Source organism: Ambystoma mexicanum, chromosome 10 (assembly GCF_040938575.1).
Source record: "Ambystoma mexicanum isolate Mex_15411 chromosome 10, UKY_AmexF1_1, whole genome shotgun sequence".
NCBI classification, from domain to species: domain Eukaryota; kingdom Metazoa; phylum Chordata; class Amphibia; order Caudata; family Ambystomatidae; genus Ambystoma; species Ambystoma mexicanum.
In genome coordinates this window covers 1502340775-1502357997 of record NC_090932.1, presented here as the reverse complement: position 1 = coordinate 1502357997, position 17223 = coordinate 1502340775, and the positions used below count along the sequence as shown (strand labels likewise).

At 43.5% G+C, this 17223-nt stretch overlaps 1 protein-coding gene across 12 annotated transcripts in view; it reads left to right on the top strand.

Moving 5' to 3' along the window:
• Positions 1-9916, top strand: part of PITPNM2 (phosphatidylinositol transfer protein membrane associated 2) — a 1944277-nt gene extending 1934361 nt beyond the window's left edge. For all 12 annotated transcript variants that reach the window (XM_069619654.1, XM_069619653.1, XM_069619649.1 and 9 more), the window contains one exon: positions 6059-9916. In XM_069619654.1, the coding sequence (XP_069475755.1) occupies positions 6059-6403 (345 nt within the window). In that variant the 3' untranslated portion in view covers positions 6404-9916. The remainder of the gene's footprint in view (positions 1-6058) is intronic.
• The last annotated feature ends 7307 nt before the right edge of the window (positions 9917-17223 follow it).

The following is a 17223-nucleotide window of genomic DNA, read 5'->3' as shown; positions in this document are numbered from 1 at the left end:
AAATGGCACGAGACCAACCTCTACTCGCGCTCGGAATACACACGCTAGAAAGCACGCGCTCACTTGAATACGCACGCGACAGTCAAAATCTCGCGCTAAGGAACACCGCACTGGAAACACAAGCGCACTCCGATCGTTCAATAGTTTTAGTAGAAACACTACTTTTAACGAATTTTCAAGGAGAATGTTATTAAGATGAACAGATTTACAGTAGAAATAAAGTCACTTATCTCCTGAGCGAATTCACAAAGATTTCCTGCTTTTCCTATCTTCAAAACGAATTCCTGCCAGCTGAAGACTTCTCCTGAACCCCCAAGAAAGTAGCCGCTCAACTGCTGAGATCTGAAGGATAAAATCCACCAGGCCTAATACTAAAGCAGGAGCAGCCACTGAACACGTCCTCTCAGATGGGGTTTTGATGATGAAAGGCACAGAGTGACAGTTTAGAATGTTCATTGTTGTTCATCATTGTCTTCTAGCCAATCAGAGCTGTCACTGTGAGGCTCCATCTTGCCTTGGGTCAGAACCAGGATTCTGAATCAACAAGTTAAGGCCTAACCAACTATAATGGAAAACTTCCCACCCACACAAAGCTAATCTGAAAAGGATAATAATAAAAAGGAAACTTGAATAAGAGAAGGAAACCTGACACCTGTTCATGTCACATACTTTGGCCTATCATTTTGATTCATGTACACATTCAACTGCATCAATGAATATGGTCTGTGTGACTGCTTTGTGCAAAGGTGAGCACAAGCATGCAAGTAGACATGCCCCATGGATGCCTCCAACAGTGGCTGCCATGTCCTGGGTGAGGCCAGGTCATTGGTGTCCCTGTGGGCAGGCACATTTGGTACCACACTGGTGGCGTACTGTCCTTCCGACATTGCTGTTGCCATGCTGAGAGGCAACGCTTCAGTGGTGCCATGGGTTTGTGGTGCATTGCCATAGCTAGGGGGTATACCTTTGCATGCATCCAAGGGCACAATGCATTGTTGATGTTGTGCTGTAGGAATGCTGCATGACTATGTTGGCGGCATGGATGACATTTGTGTATTTCGTGGAGTGTCGTGCAATCTGGATGAGGATTGATGTTTGATGTCACCAGATTTGGGTTGTCAGCTCTGTCGTGCGGCATATACTTGCATGTCCGTTCATCCCAAGTACGTTGCTGCCCTCACAGATGCCCATTGGCGTACATCTGTACATGCATTTGGGCGACGGACTACAGGCTACACCCAGTTGGAGTATCTATCTATCCCCCCCAATGCACACCCAGTTGGAGTATCTACCCCCCCCAATGCACACCCAGTTGGAGTATCTATCTATCCCCCCCCAATCACACTGCCATGTGCTTAGCATGGAACTCACCAAGTAGCCACGAACGTTGTCCCATTTGTCGCTCCATGTAGCAGGGGATAGTTGAGTTCCGCAGGACCATGGAATCATGGGTAGGTCCTGGAGATCGGGCACAGCAATGTGTGATTATCTTGTTTGCGTCACATACCATTTGGACATTGATGGAGTGGAATTGCTTCCTGTTTCGGTAGACTACTTCATTGTGATGTGGGACGACCAATTCCACATGTGTACAGTCGATGGCCCCAATGCAACTTGGGATGCCTGCCAGTGAATAGAAGCCAACTTTGGTGTTTGCAATCTCCTGGGCAGTCCGTGGCATGGATATGTGTTCGGGTGCATGCTTCAGGAGGGCATCGAGTACCTGGTTCAGTATGCGTGAGAATACTGGTTGGGAGATGCCATGCATCTGCCCCACTGTATTCTGGTAGGTACCTGTGGCCAGGAAGTGGAGCACTGTCACCACCTTGAGTAGAGGGGGGATGGCAGTTCGGATATCTATGAGGCTCACAATGTCGTTGTGTATCATGTCCACCGTGCTGGTGATGGTGTCCCGGTCCAGACGGTACAGGGTGTGTATCTGCTCAGGTGTTAGGTTAAATGGACTGGCTCTGATCCGGGGAATTGGTGGGTGCCTCTGTGGTATGATTAGGTGGCATGGTGGTGCTTGCTGTGCCTGTCTGGCCCTCCTCCTCCTCCTGCCTCTCCTCTGTGCAGTCTGTTGTTGTAGCAGCAGCGCTGCAATCAGGTCCTCCAGGCCATGTAACTGCCAGTATTGGAACTATCTTGGTGTGGGAAGGGGTGTGGGAAGGGGTGTGGTGAGCTTCTTTTGAGCAGCCACAGTCTCCATTGCCTCCACCTGTGCTGATTTTGGCCACCTGTGGCAGGTGTTGACACTTCTTAGTTCTTTTAACGGGTGGTTCGCGATGGCGGTATTGCTGCCATGCCGGTAAGGGGTTTTGGGGTATTTACCATGGCGCTATTGCCGTGTGCACTGGCCTTGTGATGGTGTGCTATTAGCGGCATGTCGTTATTTACGGGTTGGCGGGTCGCGCGCACGCGGACTGACCGCTATTAGTGGCATCGTAATTAGCGGTGCCGCTAATGGCGGTGAGCTGGGTCGTAATCCGCATGGGCATTTAATGTTACCGGTATTCCATTACCGGTAACGTTAAATACCTACCGCCATCCGTGTAATGAGGCCCATTGTCTCACTAGAGTATCTTTCTTGTCTTGCCAAGGATACCCAGAATTTTCTATGCTCTCAAGGGACTTTTAACGTTAACCTAACCCTTGCTAATACTGAGATATCATCCATTGTTGTCCACTATTTGTTTTTGTTTGTCTTGTGAGCGCCCTGAGTCGTTTGGGCCAGTGGCGCAATATAAAAAGCATATAGATAGAAAGAATATGTAGTTCACAAGCAGAGGAAATTGAGGACCTGGTTCCTGCACAGGTAGCCCAGAGAGGGGCATGAAGGGGAGGCTCGAACCAAGGTGGCAGACAGGCCAGGTGAAGGTGTAGGTTGCTCCATAAGTCCAAAGTGAGGGCAAATGCACCTAAAAGCAGGGACGTCATTTAGGGGTCGCTAGCGGTCGCAACTGCGACCTCTGAGGTCTCCCTTGCTACCTCTGTGGTCCCCCTTGCTACCTCTGTGGTCACGTTGCGACCTCAAAAAAAAAAAAAAAGAAAAAAATGTTTTTTTTTTTTTTGTAATGCAAGCTCATGGGCTGTCGCCAGCACCATGTGGCTCTTTAGTTCTGGAGTGGCTGGCTTTCTTGTTAAAGCCCCTTAAAAGAAAGACGAAAAAGAAGAAAAGGAGTGACACAAGTCCAACACTTTCATCACTGACCCAAAATAAGAAAGATTAGGAATACCAAATAGTGTGTCTTTCTGGAATTCTATGCAATAATTGCTAGACTCATTAAACGTTTATTTCAGACACACTTCAGGGGGTGAGTCACTGATTTACTCTGTTCTTAAATGCCTCAACTCAGCCTTTCATCCTTCTGAGGTCGATAAATGAGTACCAACACAGGTTGGGTGATATTGGGTGTATATTTTTTCTATTTAAAGCGCTTAAGTGTAAGTGCTATATAATAACAAATCATTATCATTTGGTCATGGAAGTCTGCTTGCATTCACAGTAATTAGGTAATAGGGGCCTATACACACTGATCTTAATGATATATATGCCGATCCATTCTTGTATGAAATGTACATCACATTATAGTGATATCGTAACCATGTTTTTTGTAGTGTACAATGCTATGTGATAGCACTTCCTGTTTTGTCAATGGGTGAAAGGTTGCGTTCCATCGCATCCCGCGATATCACTTCAGGGTGGGGTCAAATGGCATCACTTCCTGTGATGTCACCAGGGGTCAGGGGTCGTGTGATGTCACTTCTGCTACCCTCACCAGAGGTTAAGGGTCATGTGATGTCACTTCCGCTACCCCTGGCATTTTGGTGAAATGACGTCCCTGCCTAAAAGCAGCAACCAGTCTCAACCCTGTGCCAATTACGATACACATGTGAAGGTTCTCACCAAAACCACAACAGAGGGGGAGGAGGGAGATCACTATACCACCCAGACACCTCAAACATTCAAAATGGGTAGTTGGGGAAGGTTGTGCCTGGCAGTTAAAGAGCATTGAAGATTGATTGAAAGAGCATTAAGTAGATGCTCGAGTGAAGAGGATGCAAAGGGATGGGTGGCAGTAGCAGCAGCAGAGAAGGAGGTGGTAATAGCAGAGGATGAGGATGTGGTAACAGAAGGAGGAGGTGGCAACAGCAAATGAAGAGGAGGGCAACCTCCTAGCTAGAAAGAGCAGACAGGCACGTGGAGGCTGGGCTGGCACAAGGGAAGGCTGAGGAGGCAGGAGGAACAAAATCCAGGAAAGGAAGCCTGACGAGAAATAGCCAGAGCAACCAAGGGCGGGAAGCCATGAGTGATGTGGCTGGAGGTGGACCGGCCCGGGAGATAGGTGAGATACTTGAAGGGTATTGTACAAAAAGACTGTATCTAAACGGTTGCATGAACAAAAAGTTCTAAAAATGCTACCACCAAAGATTCGAACATCAAAAGTTTCGAAACTTTGGCGGTGGCATTGAAGGTAAGTAAAAAAAAAAAGAATTTAAAACTGGGGCTGCAAGGGTGTCCCCCGCAACACCCCTCTCACTATACTTTACGGTATAGTGAGCGGGAGGGTTGCGGGGGACACCCCTGCAGCCCCCGTAAAAGAAAAGAAAAAAAGAAAAGGACCCTGCGGCGCCGGTTCCCGATCACAGAAGTGAAAGGGAACTGGCGCCGCAGGAACTCAGCGTGAAGGAAAAGGTAAGTGGGGTTTGTTTATGTTGGGGGTGTGGGTGGGGGTGGGTTGATGGTGTGGGTGGGGGGTGTGTCATGGGTGTGTTGTGGGTGTGTGGGTATGTACGTGTGTTCGCCTGGAAAGGTGCAAACTTTTGGTGGTTCGCACCTTTGTCATGCAAACTTTCTGGCCGTGGCAAAATCAGCCGCGGTCGGATCACGTAGATCCACTTGAAGGGGGAGGTGGCTACTACTTACTCCCCACTCAACCAGACAAAGAAGCTATATCTATAACTTCGGTAAGCGGAGTAGGGTATGTGACTTACCCAAGGAGCCCTGTGGGACCAGATCTAGCAACAGTGTTCTGGTACCTGTGAAACCTGCAACTAACCCAAAGACTTTCGAGGGTTTGGTAACCTTTGGTAAATCTACAACGTCACTCAGAAGAGAAACATTACATCCAGTTTTCGAAACCTAGCTTTTGAGATCATCATTTTCATTAATATTTGTACAATTTGTGTGTAAAAATATGCTGCGAACCACACTTCCAGAGTCCAGTCTTTCTCCTGACGGCACACATATTAGAGATCAACCCTGAAAGGAAAGGAAGGCGATAGACAGATGTACATTTTCTTGAAGCCCAAATTCAATCCGATTGAGAAGAGGCAAATGGTTTTTGCTCTCTATTAAAACAAGACACCCTGAAGAAAGCTCTTCAAGATGTTTTTGCTGAAACAATTTGGGTATGTAAGATTACTTTTTTATGTGATGAGAGGCAACAGGAGGAGTAATCCAGTCAATTTTCCCATGATTTAACATGTATTTACTATAGGTATGGCCGGTGAGTATCAGAAAATAAAACAGACTTGTTCAGAACCAATGAAAACAGTAATTCCAAGCTAATTTCAGTGCTCCATTTTTGTGTTCCATGGTCAGCCTAACAACCATTACAAGAGGCTGTTTACGTCCTATGACTATGTTTAGTCTTTATGACAATGGCCCATGTCTTCAGAGGAACGCTCTTTCTATGAATTGGCTTCTATCAGATGATGTCAGAATCTATTGGCTGGAGAAGTTGGCAGTTCACAATGGCAATGCTTTTCAGCAGATGTGGGCACTTATAGGTAATTAATGAATGTGCGGCTATTTACCCAGCTATATATAAACAATTACCTGTAAAGTCCAGATCCTGATAGACATTATTGTTTAATTATGGAATCATTTTAGACAATGTCCATGTTTTTTGGTTGGATTGTAATTATGAGCTGATTGCGGTCTGAGGCTATGGAAAGAAAAAGGAAATTGGATAGCTTGTACGTATTTTACAGAATGTAAAATGTTTGCTGTAGCAACAGAATCTTAATCATGGCTTTAATTTTGTTTTCACAGTTTATAACTGAGGGGTATGCAGCACACTTGGCCCAATTGGAGTACAATCATCGGTCTAGGCCAGCTAAGAATTCAAGCAGAATGGCACTTCGAAAGGGGAGTTTTTGCCTTCCCGGGCAGACTGACTTCCTGAGAAAGAGGAATCATTTGATGCGCACCATTTCCTCCCAGCCTGCAGGGAGTGCAAACCATAAACCCGAAAGAACGCAGAGCCAGTCCGAGAGCGATAGGGAACGGGAGAAGGAACGCAGCCAAAGAAGCATGAGCATTGCCGCCGGATGCTGGGGGCGAAGCGCTACTGCCACGACCACCAAACTTGAATCTGGCGTTTTAAGTCAGAAGTAGCAAACCAAAATATTGAACTCGTGGCTGTAGTTTGGACCTTGCAGGAGAGAGATGGAATTATGGTGCTATACAACATCAACAGAGTGTGTAATCCCATTGAAGACGTATGAAAATACAGGCCTTTCAACATGGTGGTTGTGGGGTATGGCTCAATTGTGGGTCTATCAGAAGACAATTTACTGTGGTGATGTTGGCAGCTGGCAATGATGCCGAAGAGGGAACGCGTAGAAGTGTGCTACAGATGCTATAAACTAAGACAATATTCAGCCCAGCGTCCTTTTTTCTCAACCAGGTTTAACGACTGCAACTGTAAATATGTGCCTCCTTTCTCTTCTTAGCCATCTACAAAATGATGCATCGAACTAAATAATGCACAAAATATGGGAAGATGGTAAACCAGTTTGGATCTTTTGGCAGTGTGGCATCCAGACCGAGTGAAGATGGTGTAACCATATTCCTTCCTTCAAACCAGGAGCCTGTTCCAAGAGCAGAAAAGTGCCATGCCAAGAAAGATCTTCTTGCTCCGCATGGAATATTGGCCCTTTTATTGTAGAAGGAAATCATATGGTTTTCCCCTTTCTGCTTGTCGTTTACTGATTATTGGGTAATAGTTATTACAAGGCTAACAAAAGGGCAAAACTGTGGTAGCAAGTACTATATCAAAAATAAGTAATTATTATTTAGCAAACACCAATGGCATTTCCCCACAACACTCAGCACAATTTAGGACGCAAACTGTCGAGATATTGAAGATCTCTTGCTTTCATGTAATTCTTTGCACAGTTCTACAGGTTTTTGGCGTTGGCCAATTTGTGTAGTAAAATGTGCTAAATATGTTGCATGTTCGTTTGGGGCTTAATCAGATGTGGAATCACAAGCATAGAAAAGTGTGTTAGTTCTATTGATGAACATGGAGGAAGGCAAGGTCCAAACCTTTGTATCCCGGTTCATAGTTTCAAGGATATTTAACCAGCCCACCTGCCTGTAGCAGCTGTCACAAGGAGTCAGGATTGCTTTTTTTAACCGTAGATACTCAACTGTAAAACCTCATTGTTTTTTGCACTGATATTTTTTAGAACAGAGGCCTGTTACCATCTCATGTAGCCACACATAATTTGCCAGTAGTGCATGATCACCACAATATGTTTCTGACCTAAGGTATATTTGTGCAGATGTTTTCTTTTCAATCAATAAGATACATGAAAAGGGAACATGTCAAACACTTTGTCAGCACTGGAATAGGCCATATCTTAATTTTCTTCTCTCAAGGTAGAAGGCAACCCTCATGTAATGTCTTTCATGAAAGGCATTTAGATAGGACTAATGAGGTTTTGTACTCCGAACAGATTGGCAGAGAAAAATGAAAATTGCGCTTTACTGTGTATTGTAACATACCGCATTTATACCGCTTTCTACTCAATAATCGTATTTATAAAGAGATTTTTCAATGCGCCACTTTGCTTCAATAACTCACCCGATCCTCTCAAGAGTGCAGCACTCTTATACCCAGCACTGTGAAAGCTGCCTGTGAGCAACCCTTCCCTTTACCATACCATCCAAAAACAGAATATGTTTCAGTCTGCTGGGATGACTTTGATTACCCAGAATTTTTCAAGAAATCACATTTAGACCTTGATGGTGTGGCTTAAAAGTCACAGTTGTAAGTAGTGAAAGTCCTAAAAGCCTGCCTTGACATACACATATACAACATGCATCTCTTGCCTTTTTAGCTAGAAGTATAGCAACAGTACGAAATGGCATTTCTTTAGTAACCACAATGCTACTAGTACCTAGATTGATTTTTTCAGATTAATAAAGTACTTCCCTTTCTTATAGTTCAAAATATTTGTCTTCAATGTGCATTAGACGCTACTGACTAAAATGTACATTATTTGATATATGTTACTAAGTTAAGGGTGTCCCAAAATATTGCCAACACCAGTTCGGGCAACAGTGTTACATTTCAAACCAAAATAAATCATCAAATCATTGACAAATTTGGATATGGCCTTTCATAGTCCTGGATCTGACTTAAAAAACGTAGTCAATTTCTGCAAAAGAAATTGAGGTGTGTGTACATTTTCCAACGCGCAAAGGATGCAAACATATTATTGTCTGTAGATATGTGTAAAAGAAAAAGCCAATGTAAATGTTCAGAGAAGTTGGTTATATACAAAGTGAGAGTTATTTATTTATGTAGAGAAAATGTCTGGAGAAATTGGAAACAACTTTCCAATTTTAGTAATATTTTTTAAAAAGTAGCTTTTTTGTTTTAGGCATTATGTACAAAGCATTTTTATCATGGACCAAGTTTAATGTGACTATAAATGAAAAAGTGCAATATGATATTCACCTCCATATTTAAAAGGAAAAAACGGACATGTGAAAGTGACAATCATTTCCCATGGTTACTCATATTCGTTCTTTTTAGTGTCTGTCAAGCTCCTTGAATTTTCCAGGTCTCCCACATCTTGTCTGTCATGGGAATCCAGATGCTGAAACCAAGATTTAAGGAGCAGAATTCTATTTATTAATGACCGCAATAATATAGGTTTATGCAGATTTATTTTTATGATGTGGGCGTGGGAGGGAATTGGGGAATAGGAGCTGATGCCTGGAATTTCTATTTCACGATTCATTCAGTCATATACATTTAGTACTTTTTACTTTGCATTCCCAGTGCTTGTTTTATATTAACAGTACAGTTTTATGTGCAATCCTTTCCTTTGCTATTAAACAAGCAATAGAAAACGTTCAGTTTGTGAAGTTGGCTCAAAGTTATTTTGGGGAGTGTGTGTTAGATGAGAGGCATTTTACTTGTCATTTCGAAGTTGATGAAATTGACCAATACCATTTCAATGAAACCAACTCTTAATCTCATACCCCTTTATTGCTACATGGCCTCCGCAGAATATGAATTCAAAAGAGGAAACATTAATGTTGAGATACCAAAAAAAGTTTTACATTGTTAAGAAAAGAATTGAATGGAAAACTGTAGTCACCCTGTGGACTATAAATAAAGCCAGAGCATCTCCCTCCAAGTGTGTAACCTGCCCTTAAGAGCCCAGGTAGAACAGGTATTTTCGCCTTTGCTGCATTTTCCTATTAGTTCTAGAAGCCTTATATTTTTCTCCTACTCTTGTATGAAACCCCTGGATATATTGATAACGTTGACTGTCAATTTTATATTCAATGATGTTATATTTTATTGATAAAGAGTGGTTTCTTAAGGATACAGTTGAAAATAAAATGCACAATACTCAGTGGATGGGTATCCCAGAATTTCAGAAAGGCCTGCACACTTTGGATTATTCAAGACATTTTTCAGCTTCCTGATTTAAATTTCTTGCATTACTTTTTGTGTGTGTAAGGTACTGTTAAGATCTTCTTTGCTTGTATGTAACAAACCATACCAAGATCCTCTCCTTGCTGTTAGTGTATTGTCTTAATGCCTGGGTGTGCTTTGTATACAGTATCATTGTATGTTACACAGATTAAAGAATTGGGAAGGCTTGCCTGAGTGTTTTCTTTCAAGGACAAACACAGTGATGTAATAGACTAAAATCTTCTACTGAATTCATGAGGGCAGCAGTGGCTTCGGCTCAGTAGTTTGCTGCTTGGAAAATACCAGGACTTGCCATTTCATAATACAGTGCCTGCAGCTTGCTGTAAATGCAGTAATGTTACTAATTATATTAATAAAGTATTGTCTTACGCACTGACAGGCATACTACTCTCAGCTTTGTCCATTAATTGTTATTTTTCAATGAGATCAAGGATGTGTTTTTAGGTAAACTAGGATTAATGTGTCTGTTGGCATTTCAGCAAGCACTGACATGCCATCACTATATTAGAAACACTTTTGGCTGCCCTCTCAAGTGATGATAAACAGGCTTAAAAAAGATGAAAAATCTAATCCTTTGCCAAATAATCTATGTGAACTGAAATCTTGTGGGTTTCCTTTCCGGGGGCCTTCAATCTCCAATTCTACCAATTTCAAATAATTAAAAACAGGTGGGGGGTCTATCGTTCTGTATTTTGAGGAGAATCAATTTACCTCACTGTTTTTGGAGAATGAAGCTACAAGTTATTTTCTCTTGCTGAGACAGTCGTATAATGACAAAGCTAAGAAATGGAAAACACTTTTGTAGCCAGCAGATAAAATAAGTTCTTTGTATTATTGTGACAATTCTTAAATTTGTTTTTCACTGTATTTTGCACTTAAAATTATTTGTATTGTGAAGCTAGTTAATTCAGAATTGCTGTCAGCACCTATTGCGTGTCTGTTAATTAGGGATTGCATTATTATGATGTTCCTCTGAAGCTAAGATACTTTACTAAGCAGTGTGTACTGTTGGGCCTCTCTTTCGAAGCTGAATAGGATCAACACGAGGCAGACACAAGGGGGCATGTTTAAACAAAGGTTTATTAGGGCTGGTTTCAGGACTGGGACAAACTAGAAACATGCAATATAAAACTGCAGCAGTAAGTCTTAGCTGGTAAGACTCAATCTGGGTTCATTCAATGGGGTCAATGATCAATGCGGAATAGTGTTTCTCAAAGCCCTGAAGCTTCCACCAAAGAGTGAGTAAGCTCAGTTTGCTTAGAGGCTTCACTTCAGCTGTCTTGCTATATCCGTCTTGCGGCCCTTGCTTGGTTCCCAAAATCCCTTCCTCACCTCACCCTGGGATGCCACAATCTCATTTGTAAGGAGACCTCTTCTGTAGCTATCCTCAACTCTTCACCACAGGCTGCCACCCTTCTCAGTGTCAAGCTTGTCAGGCATTGGGTTGACCTCTTCCTGACCTTTCACAACCTCTCCCTGACCTTTCTGACCTAATACTCACAGGTCCTTACCTCCCCCTCTATCACATTTCCCTCTCTACAGTCTTCTGCTTTAAGGACTTTCCCATCCTCCTTGTTCTTCATGCCTCTCTCCCCACTGGTCTCTCAGACTTTCTTGATCTACCACCTTTCTCCATGTTTGAACATTCCCTCTATTCCTTTCTTTAGTGTCTGTTCCACTCTTGGCCAATGTTAGCTTTCACACCTTGTTCTAGTAACGCCGTCCCTCCTCCTGGATATTCTCTTTCTCGCTCTCTTGCTTTCTATAGCTCCTTCACCCTCCTTGTCTCTCCTTTTTGCCTTTTCCTCTTGTCTCCTCCCCCTTCTCCCCGTTAGATTCTCACTCCTCCTCTCTCTGCTAACTGCATTCTCCTCCTTCCCGGTCATGCGCTCTCTCGATACCTTCCTCATGTTTCCTTTTCTGACCTGATTGCATCCTCCATTCCTAGATGGATGTTCACTTCACCTACCTTGTCCGGTTAACCAACCTCCTCTTCAATGTTATGTTAAGTATCTTTTATACTGCACCAATCCCCACCCTAGTGGTCTTATGGCACCAAGTCCTGTTCTGATAAATAGTGGCAAAGAGACACCACCAAGATACCTAGACTGTAGTCTAATGTGAGCAAGATTAGTAAGGATAAACTAAACAATAAAGAAAGGAGTAAAAAGGTGATAAGATACATTGACACACATGGGGTGAGCACAACAGGGATGGGGAAGAGGTGGGGTATGGAGAAGAGAAGGCAATACCTTCAACTATCCCTCCATAAATACCTTCCTATACAAGCTCTTGGCTCCTCCACCTCCAACTCCCTCAGTGTAAGACGCTTCTCCATGCAACGAGTTGGGGGTGAATCTCTTTCCTCGGCTGTGGCCTCCCTCTTGAACATCCTCCGTGCCTCTCTGAAACTTGAGGAGAACCATCTTCGGTTCCGGAAGCACCTCAAGACCTTCCTTTTTGCTTCTGCCTTTGCTCTTCCTCTCCCCTGCTGATCTGTCTGCTTTAGCATCAGGCACCTAGCCACCCTCTGATTTTCGGGCCCAGGTTCCTGGCCCCCAGCCACACACCCGCACTGCCTCCTAGCAACCCTTGCACTTGGGTTTGTATCTGTACCACTACAGTCCCCTTACCTCCACTTATCAGACCCCCCCCCCGTCTGTGCCTTAACCTTGCACTTGCCACATTGCTGGCTGCACTACCAGTTGTTGTTTTAGCCCTTGCTCAGCACTTTCCACTTCTCCCCTCCACCCCTTCCCTTTCCCCTGCACTTGCGCGTTCTCGATGTCACTGGGCCTAGTAAGATCATTGTTTTGTCCTCCCTTTCCCCCCCCCTTTCCTCGTTGCGCTCTCAAACACTTGTGTATGAGCGCGATAAAAATAAAATATATCATATCATTATGTGTATGTGTATTGTGCGATGTTGAAAAATGTGCATGATGAAAGAAAGGGAAAATGCGATTCCTTGCGGGGATGAGTGTTTTCCTTTGAAGGCAGGTTTACGGAAACTGAAAGGAAAGTAACCCAAAAACCGAACGGAAAAATAATCCGAAAAAGCCAAATAAACGCTGCACCTCTTTGCAAGGGAAAATTACATACAAAAAGGTCTCAGACGGTCCCATAGACCCGAACTGACATGCAGCTCTCAGAGTTTTCAAAAGGTTAAATTGTTTGTAGACTGATAAGCCATAATTAACAATGCTAACATAATAATGAGTTGCAAGATAATCCCTCCAGCCTCATTGGCTGTCACCTATATAACATTATAACATGCTAATGCTCCCATATAGTCCCTCGACCAATTGGCCACATATAATCTAAGCCCATTCCACTATATGCATGATTTACCACATTGTCACTATTAACTCCAGGAATGGAATTGGTGTTTATTCCTTATTGACACATTGATAAATCGTAACCATTACATGATGTGCACCCCTCCGACCCAGACACGATCAAGTAAACTGGCATGGCCAACTCTGCATGAATCAACAATAGGCCTACTCATCATACCAGTCGCCACAGCACACAGAATTTGTCTCCCCGACCTTGTACTTAATTTATTGGCATCACCTTTGCCCCTCCTATCCCAAATCACGGAATGTCCCAGACACAGCTCCCCCTTATCTCCCTCGAACCCCAGATGCCCAGAAATTACGTGATGGTCACCGCTCTTGAGTCTGAATTTCAGGGATTTATTTGCTTTTGGTTGTGTGTCTACTTGTAGTTCATATGGGATGACCTCTCATTGGGCAGGGCAGTAGTGCTCTAAATCTAAGCCTTGGCCGTTAGCATCACAAAATCTTATGCCCTGTTCTCATGAATGTGTCCTTCACAAAGTGGCATCCCTACCAGCTCTCCCCGCAGCTCACATTCCATCCCCACCCCATTCAGGCTTTGCAGCTGGTTACAATTAGCGTTTATCTGTGCACTGCAGTGCCTCTGACCTCGGCTTCTCTCCTGAGGAACGGAAAAGGGCATTTGTTTTTGGAGCTGAGCTCCACAGAGCCGCAGCTCCACATCAGGGACTGCATTCTATTCGCATTCTATTCTATTCTATTCAGAGTGTACCAGGTCTTAACTTCCAATATGGCAATACTTCTGCCATGTTAACACACTGATCTTGCTTCTACCACGGTACCTGTCTGACTCCATCTTCCACTTATTTCAGCTCTTCCCACACACCTCACTTCTAGCCATAACTTTAAATGCACCAACTAAACATAGGGCCTATACTACTGCCATATCTATAACCTCATTATTATTATTATTATTAATATGGTATTTATTGAGTGCGGACCTAGCTTCGAGAAGCAACAAAAGGACAGATGTTAATGTTAAAGGTATGTATATCGTGCACCATCGCCAATGGAATTGGTGCATAACGGAGCATTTTCAGAGGTAACAACAGAACAGATATACACCAGGAGTAGGATGCAGATGGACACAGAAGTGAGGAGTACAGCTGTACAACGTAGCGAGGAGGAGAGTGGTGGACAGTGTCTAGCAAGTCAGATGGCCTCTTCAACAATAATTCATGTGTTGCTCTTTCTGTTTTGATATATATGGGCATCTAATATGTGTCAAACCTAACTAAAAACAATACACACGCCTTTTGCTGTGCAAACCTCGCTCTATTCCCACAATATGTCATGCTAGTAGGTTTCTCTCAAACTCAACCTTTTGGCCTGGCTGGGATGCTATATGTGCATCCAAAACATGCTCCTCTTTAGTTAATACTCCAATAACTAACCCTGCTGCCTCCTTCCTCCTTTAATCATCCTTGGGTACTAATGCCCTACAAGCATGATGTAAACTCCCCCCTTGGGCATATTCTTCCGGGGTACCAGTCATAAAATAACACCCTCCATCCCATGCTAAATACCTATTGCATGGGACAAGGAACCATTATCCGCATTATTTGTTGAGATATATGTGTAGCAAGAAAGACCAATTTTCTTGCATACACCCCCTTCCATAGCCCTGAGCAAATCCAGAAAGTATCTGTTCTGGACGGTCATAAGCCAGTTTGCCCTTAACTCGCTGTTTATCGAGTTAAGACCTTGCTCTGTCTGGTTCTCCATCTGAAGCATCTCCCACGTGGCAATCTGCAGCCACTTTGCATTGGCTGCAGTCTGGATACCTGGCACAAGGAGGGAGGTAAAAAAAATTCTGATTTTGTAAATAATCAATATTGATCCGGGATCGCTTTTATTTAATGAGATGAGTCTCTGGACAGGTAATTTGATCTCTTTGGATGACAAAGTCTTAGTGAGCGACGTGGCACGCTTATGGGATGGGGGCTTAGTTGGTTCTCGGGCCAGCACATTTATCACTAACATATGAGAATCCAGAACTACCAAAACTGCTGAGTGCGGGATGGTCAGTGAGCATACGCCCCTCCATGATGGTGGGAGGTGTAGAGATCTGTATTGTCTGCACACCCAGTACACATCCATCAACAATGCAGTGCCTTCAGTCAGGTCAGGGAGGAACAGTGTTTTATTACAATGGCTGTTTGTTCCTATAGGTATAGTAGCATTTCCTCTGAAGCAAAGGGAGTACTATGTTGGCCTATGTACTTTGGCTGGTGTTTTGTTTAGCTCGATCCATGTCAATTTTGGTACATGGTTAACCCATGTTCTGCCACACTTCTGATTCGAGTGTGCCACCATATCTTCCAGAAACCCCAGTAAGCTCCCCGCTGCACAGATCACTACTCTTGCCATCCATCTATTGTTGGAAAACAACGCTCCCTCCATCTTCAACAATGGTCTTACTTTACACCAGGCGCGTTCTTTCTTCTTGACACATTCTTCATCATCTCTGTCCATTGTTACCGCTTGGCATTTCTTGAGGTATAAACAACTTGGGTGCGCCCGTCGCATGAGGTATCAGAGAGCATATATAGCATTGCTCGTTTTACCTCTCCCTCCCCACTTCACACATGCACATCGGCCACAGTGTCAAATATTAGGCCTTTGTATTGATCATATTCTATCTCTTCCTCAGTTTCCCTCCTAGTTTGTGTTATCCCCAAAGATATATTTGTTTCATTCCCATTCCTATACAGTCCTCTGTTTATTTCTCACTGCCACTCATTGAAGGAATCTAGTCCTTTCTCTCTGCCTATGCGCAGAACGAGGGGGATAGCTTTTACAAGACTTTTTAGCCCCAGACTTGTTCTGCTCTTGTTGGATGAATTGGGTAAGGAGTTTCTCCTTTGTGCAACGTTTTTTTACTTTGTAGCTGCACATTCATTTTATTTCCTTTTAGGAACAGGTTTACCGTTCTGGGCGTTTGACTAGGCGCCTCACACTCCGCATGCACGCTACTTTTAGCAACTAGCTTTTATAGTCATTTAATATTGATCTATTGTCCTTGTATGCCGTTTTTCGGTGGCACAGGGTGCCTGGCCTCCCAGGGACTACGAGGCTCGAACTTGTTGCGACAATTCCTCTGTTTATTTCTCACTGCCACTCATTGCAGGAATCTAGTCCTTCCTCGCTCCCTATATGCAAAATGAGTGGGCTGGCTACGTTACTATCATGTGTCTAAATAAACAAACCCCCCACAGACAGCGCAGGAGTTGTGAGCAGCGGGAGAGGGGTTGTTGCTCTGAGGTTGCTCCTAGGTTAAGCCCGTCTGGAGTGGGGGGCGATAAAGATTGTGCCCTGCTCCTCCTGATACTATTTTGCCTTTGGAATCATTGCCATGATTTCCTTTAAATACAAATCCGATTACACACTGTAAATGGTCTCTGAATGCTGCTTTGTTAAATACTCGTTCTCTGCCTGCTCATGCAGCTTCAATATTTGGACCTATCTGATCTTAATCCAGATTTATTATGTCTGACTGAAACGTGGCTTAGGAAACTCTGCACCTACTTTTTCCTAAATTCTACCAGATAACTATAAGCTATAAGATTTTGCATTTTGATAGGACTGCTCCTCATCCTCGGTGGTGTTGCGATTATTTTTAAATTGTCTATCTTTTTCTGAAATCTCATTCACACACAGCCTTAAAATGGAACCTTTTCTAGTGTGCTGTACTGTGTCTGCTTCCTATTGCATTCATTTTGTGTTGGTTTATCGACCTCCCGGTTCTCATTCTGTTTTTTTGCTTCCATTCAGATAATTAGTAGCATCTTTACGCATGAAACATTGCAATTTGATAGTACTAGGTGAATTCAACGTTCGTTTCAATCATCATCATACCCAAGTACTATCACAGTTCATTGAGTCCTTCTCAGTTTTGGGCTTAGTGCATGTGTTAGTGCATGTGGTAGGGTGGAGTACATGTACTCCACTCTACCCATTTAAAGGGTGGAATCCTAGATCTTATTTTTGCTGCAGAGTCTATAGTTACCATCTCGGCCGCTGTTACAGTCTAGTGGTCGGATCACTTTCTAGTTTCTTTTAACATTGAACTTGAAAATGCGCTTGATGCCCTTCAACCTCCTCCAGTCTGAAAA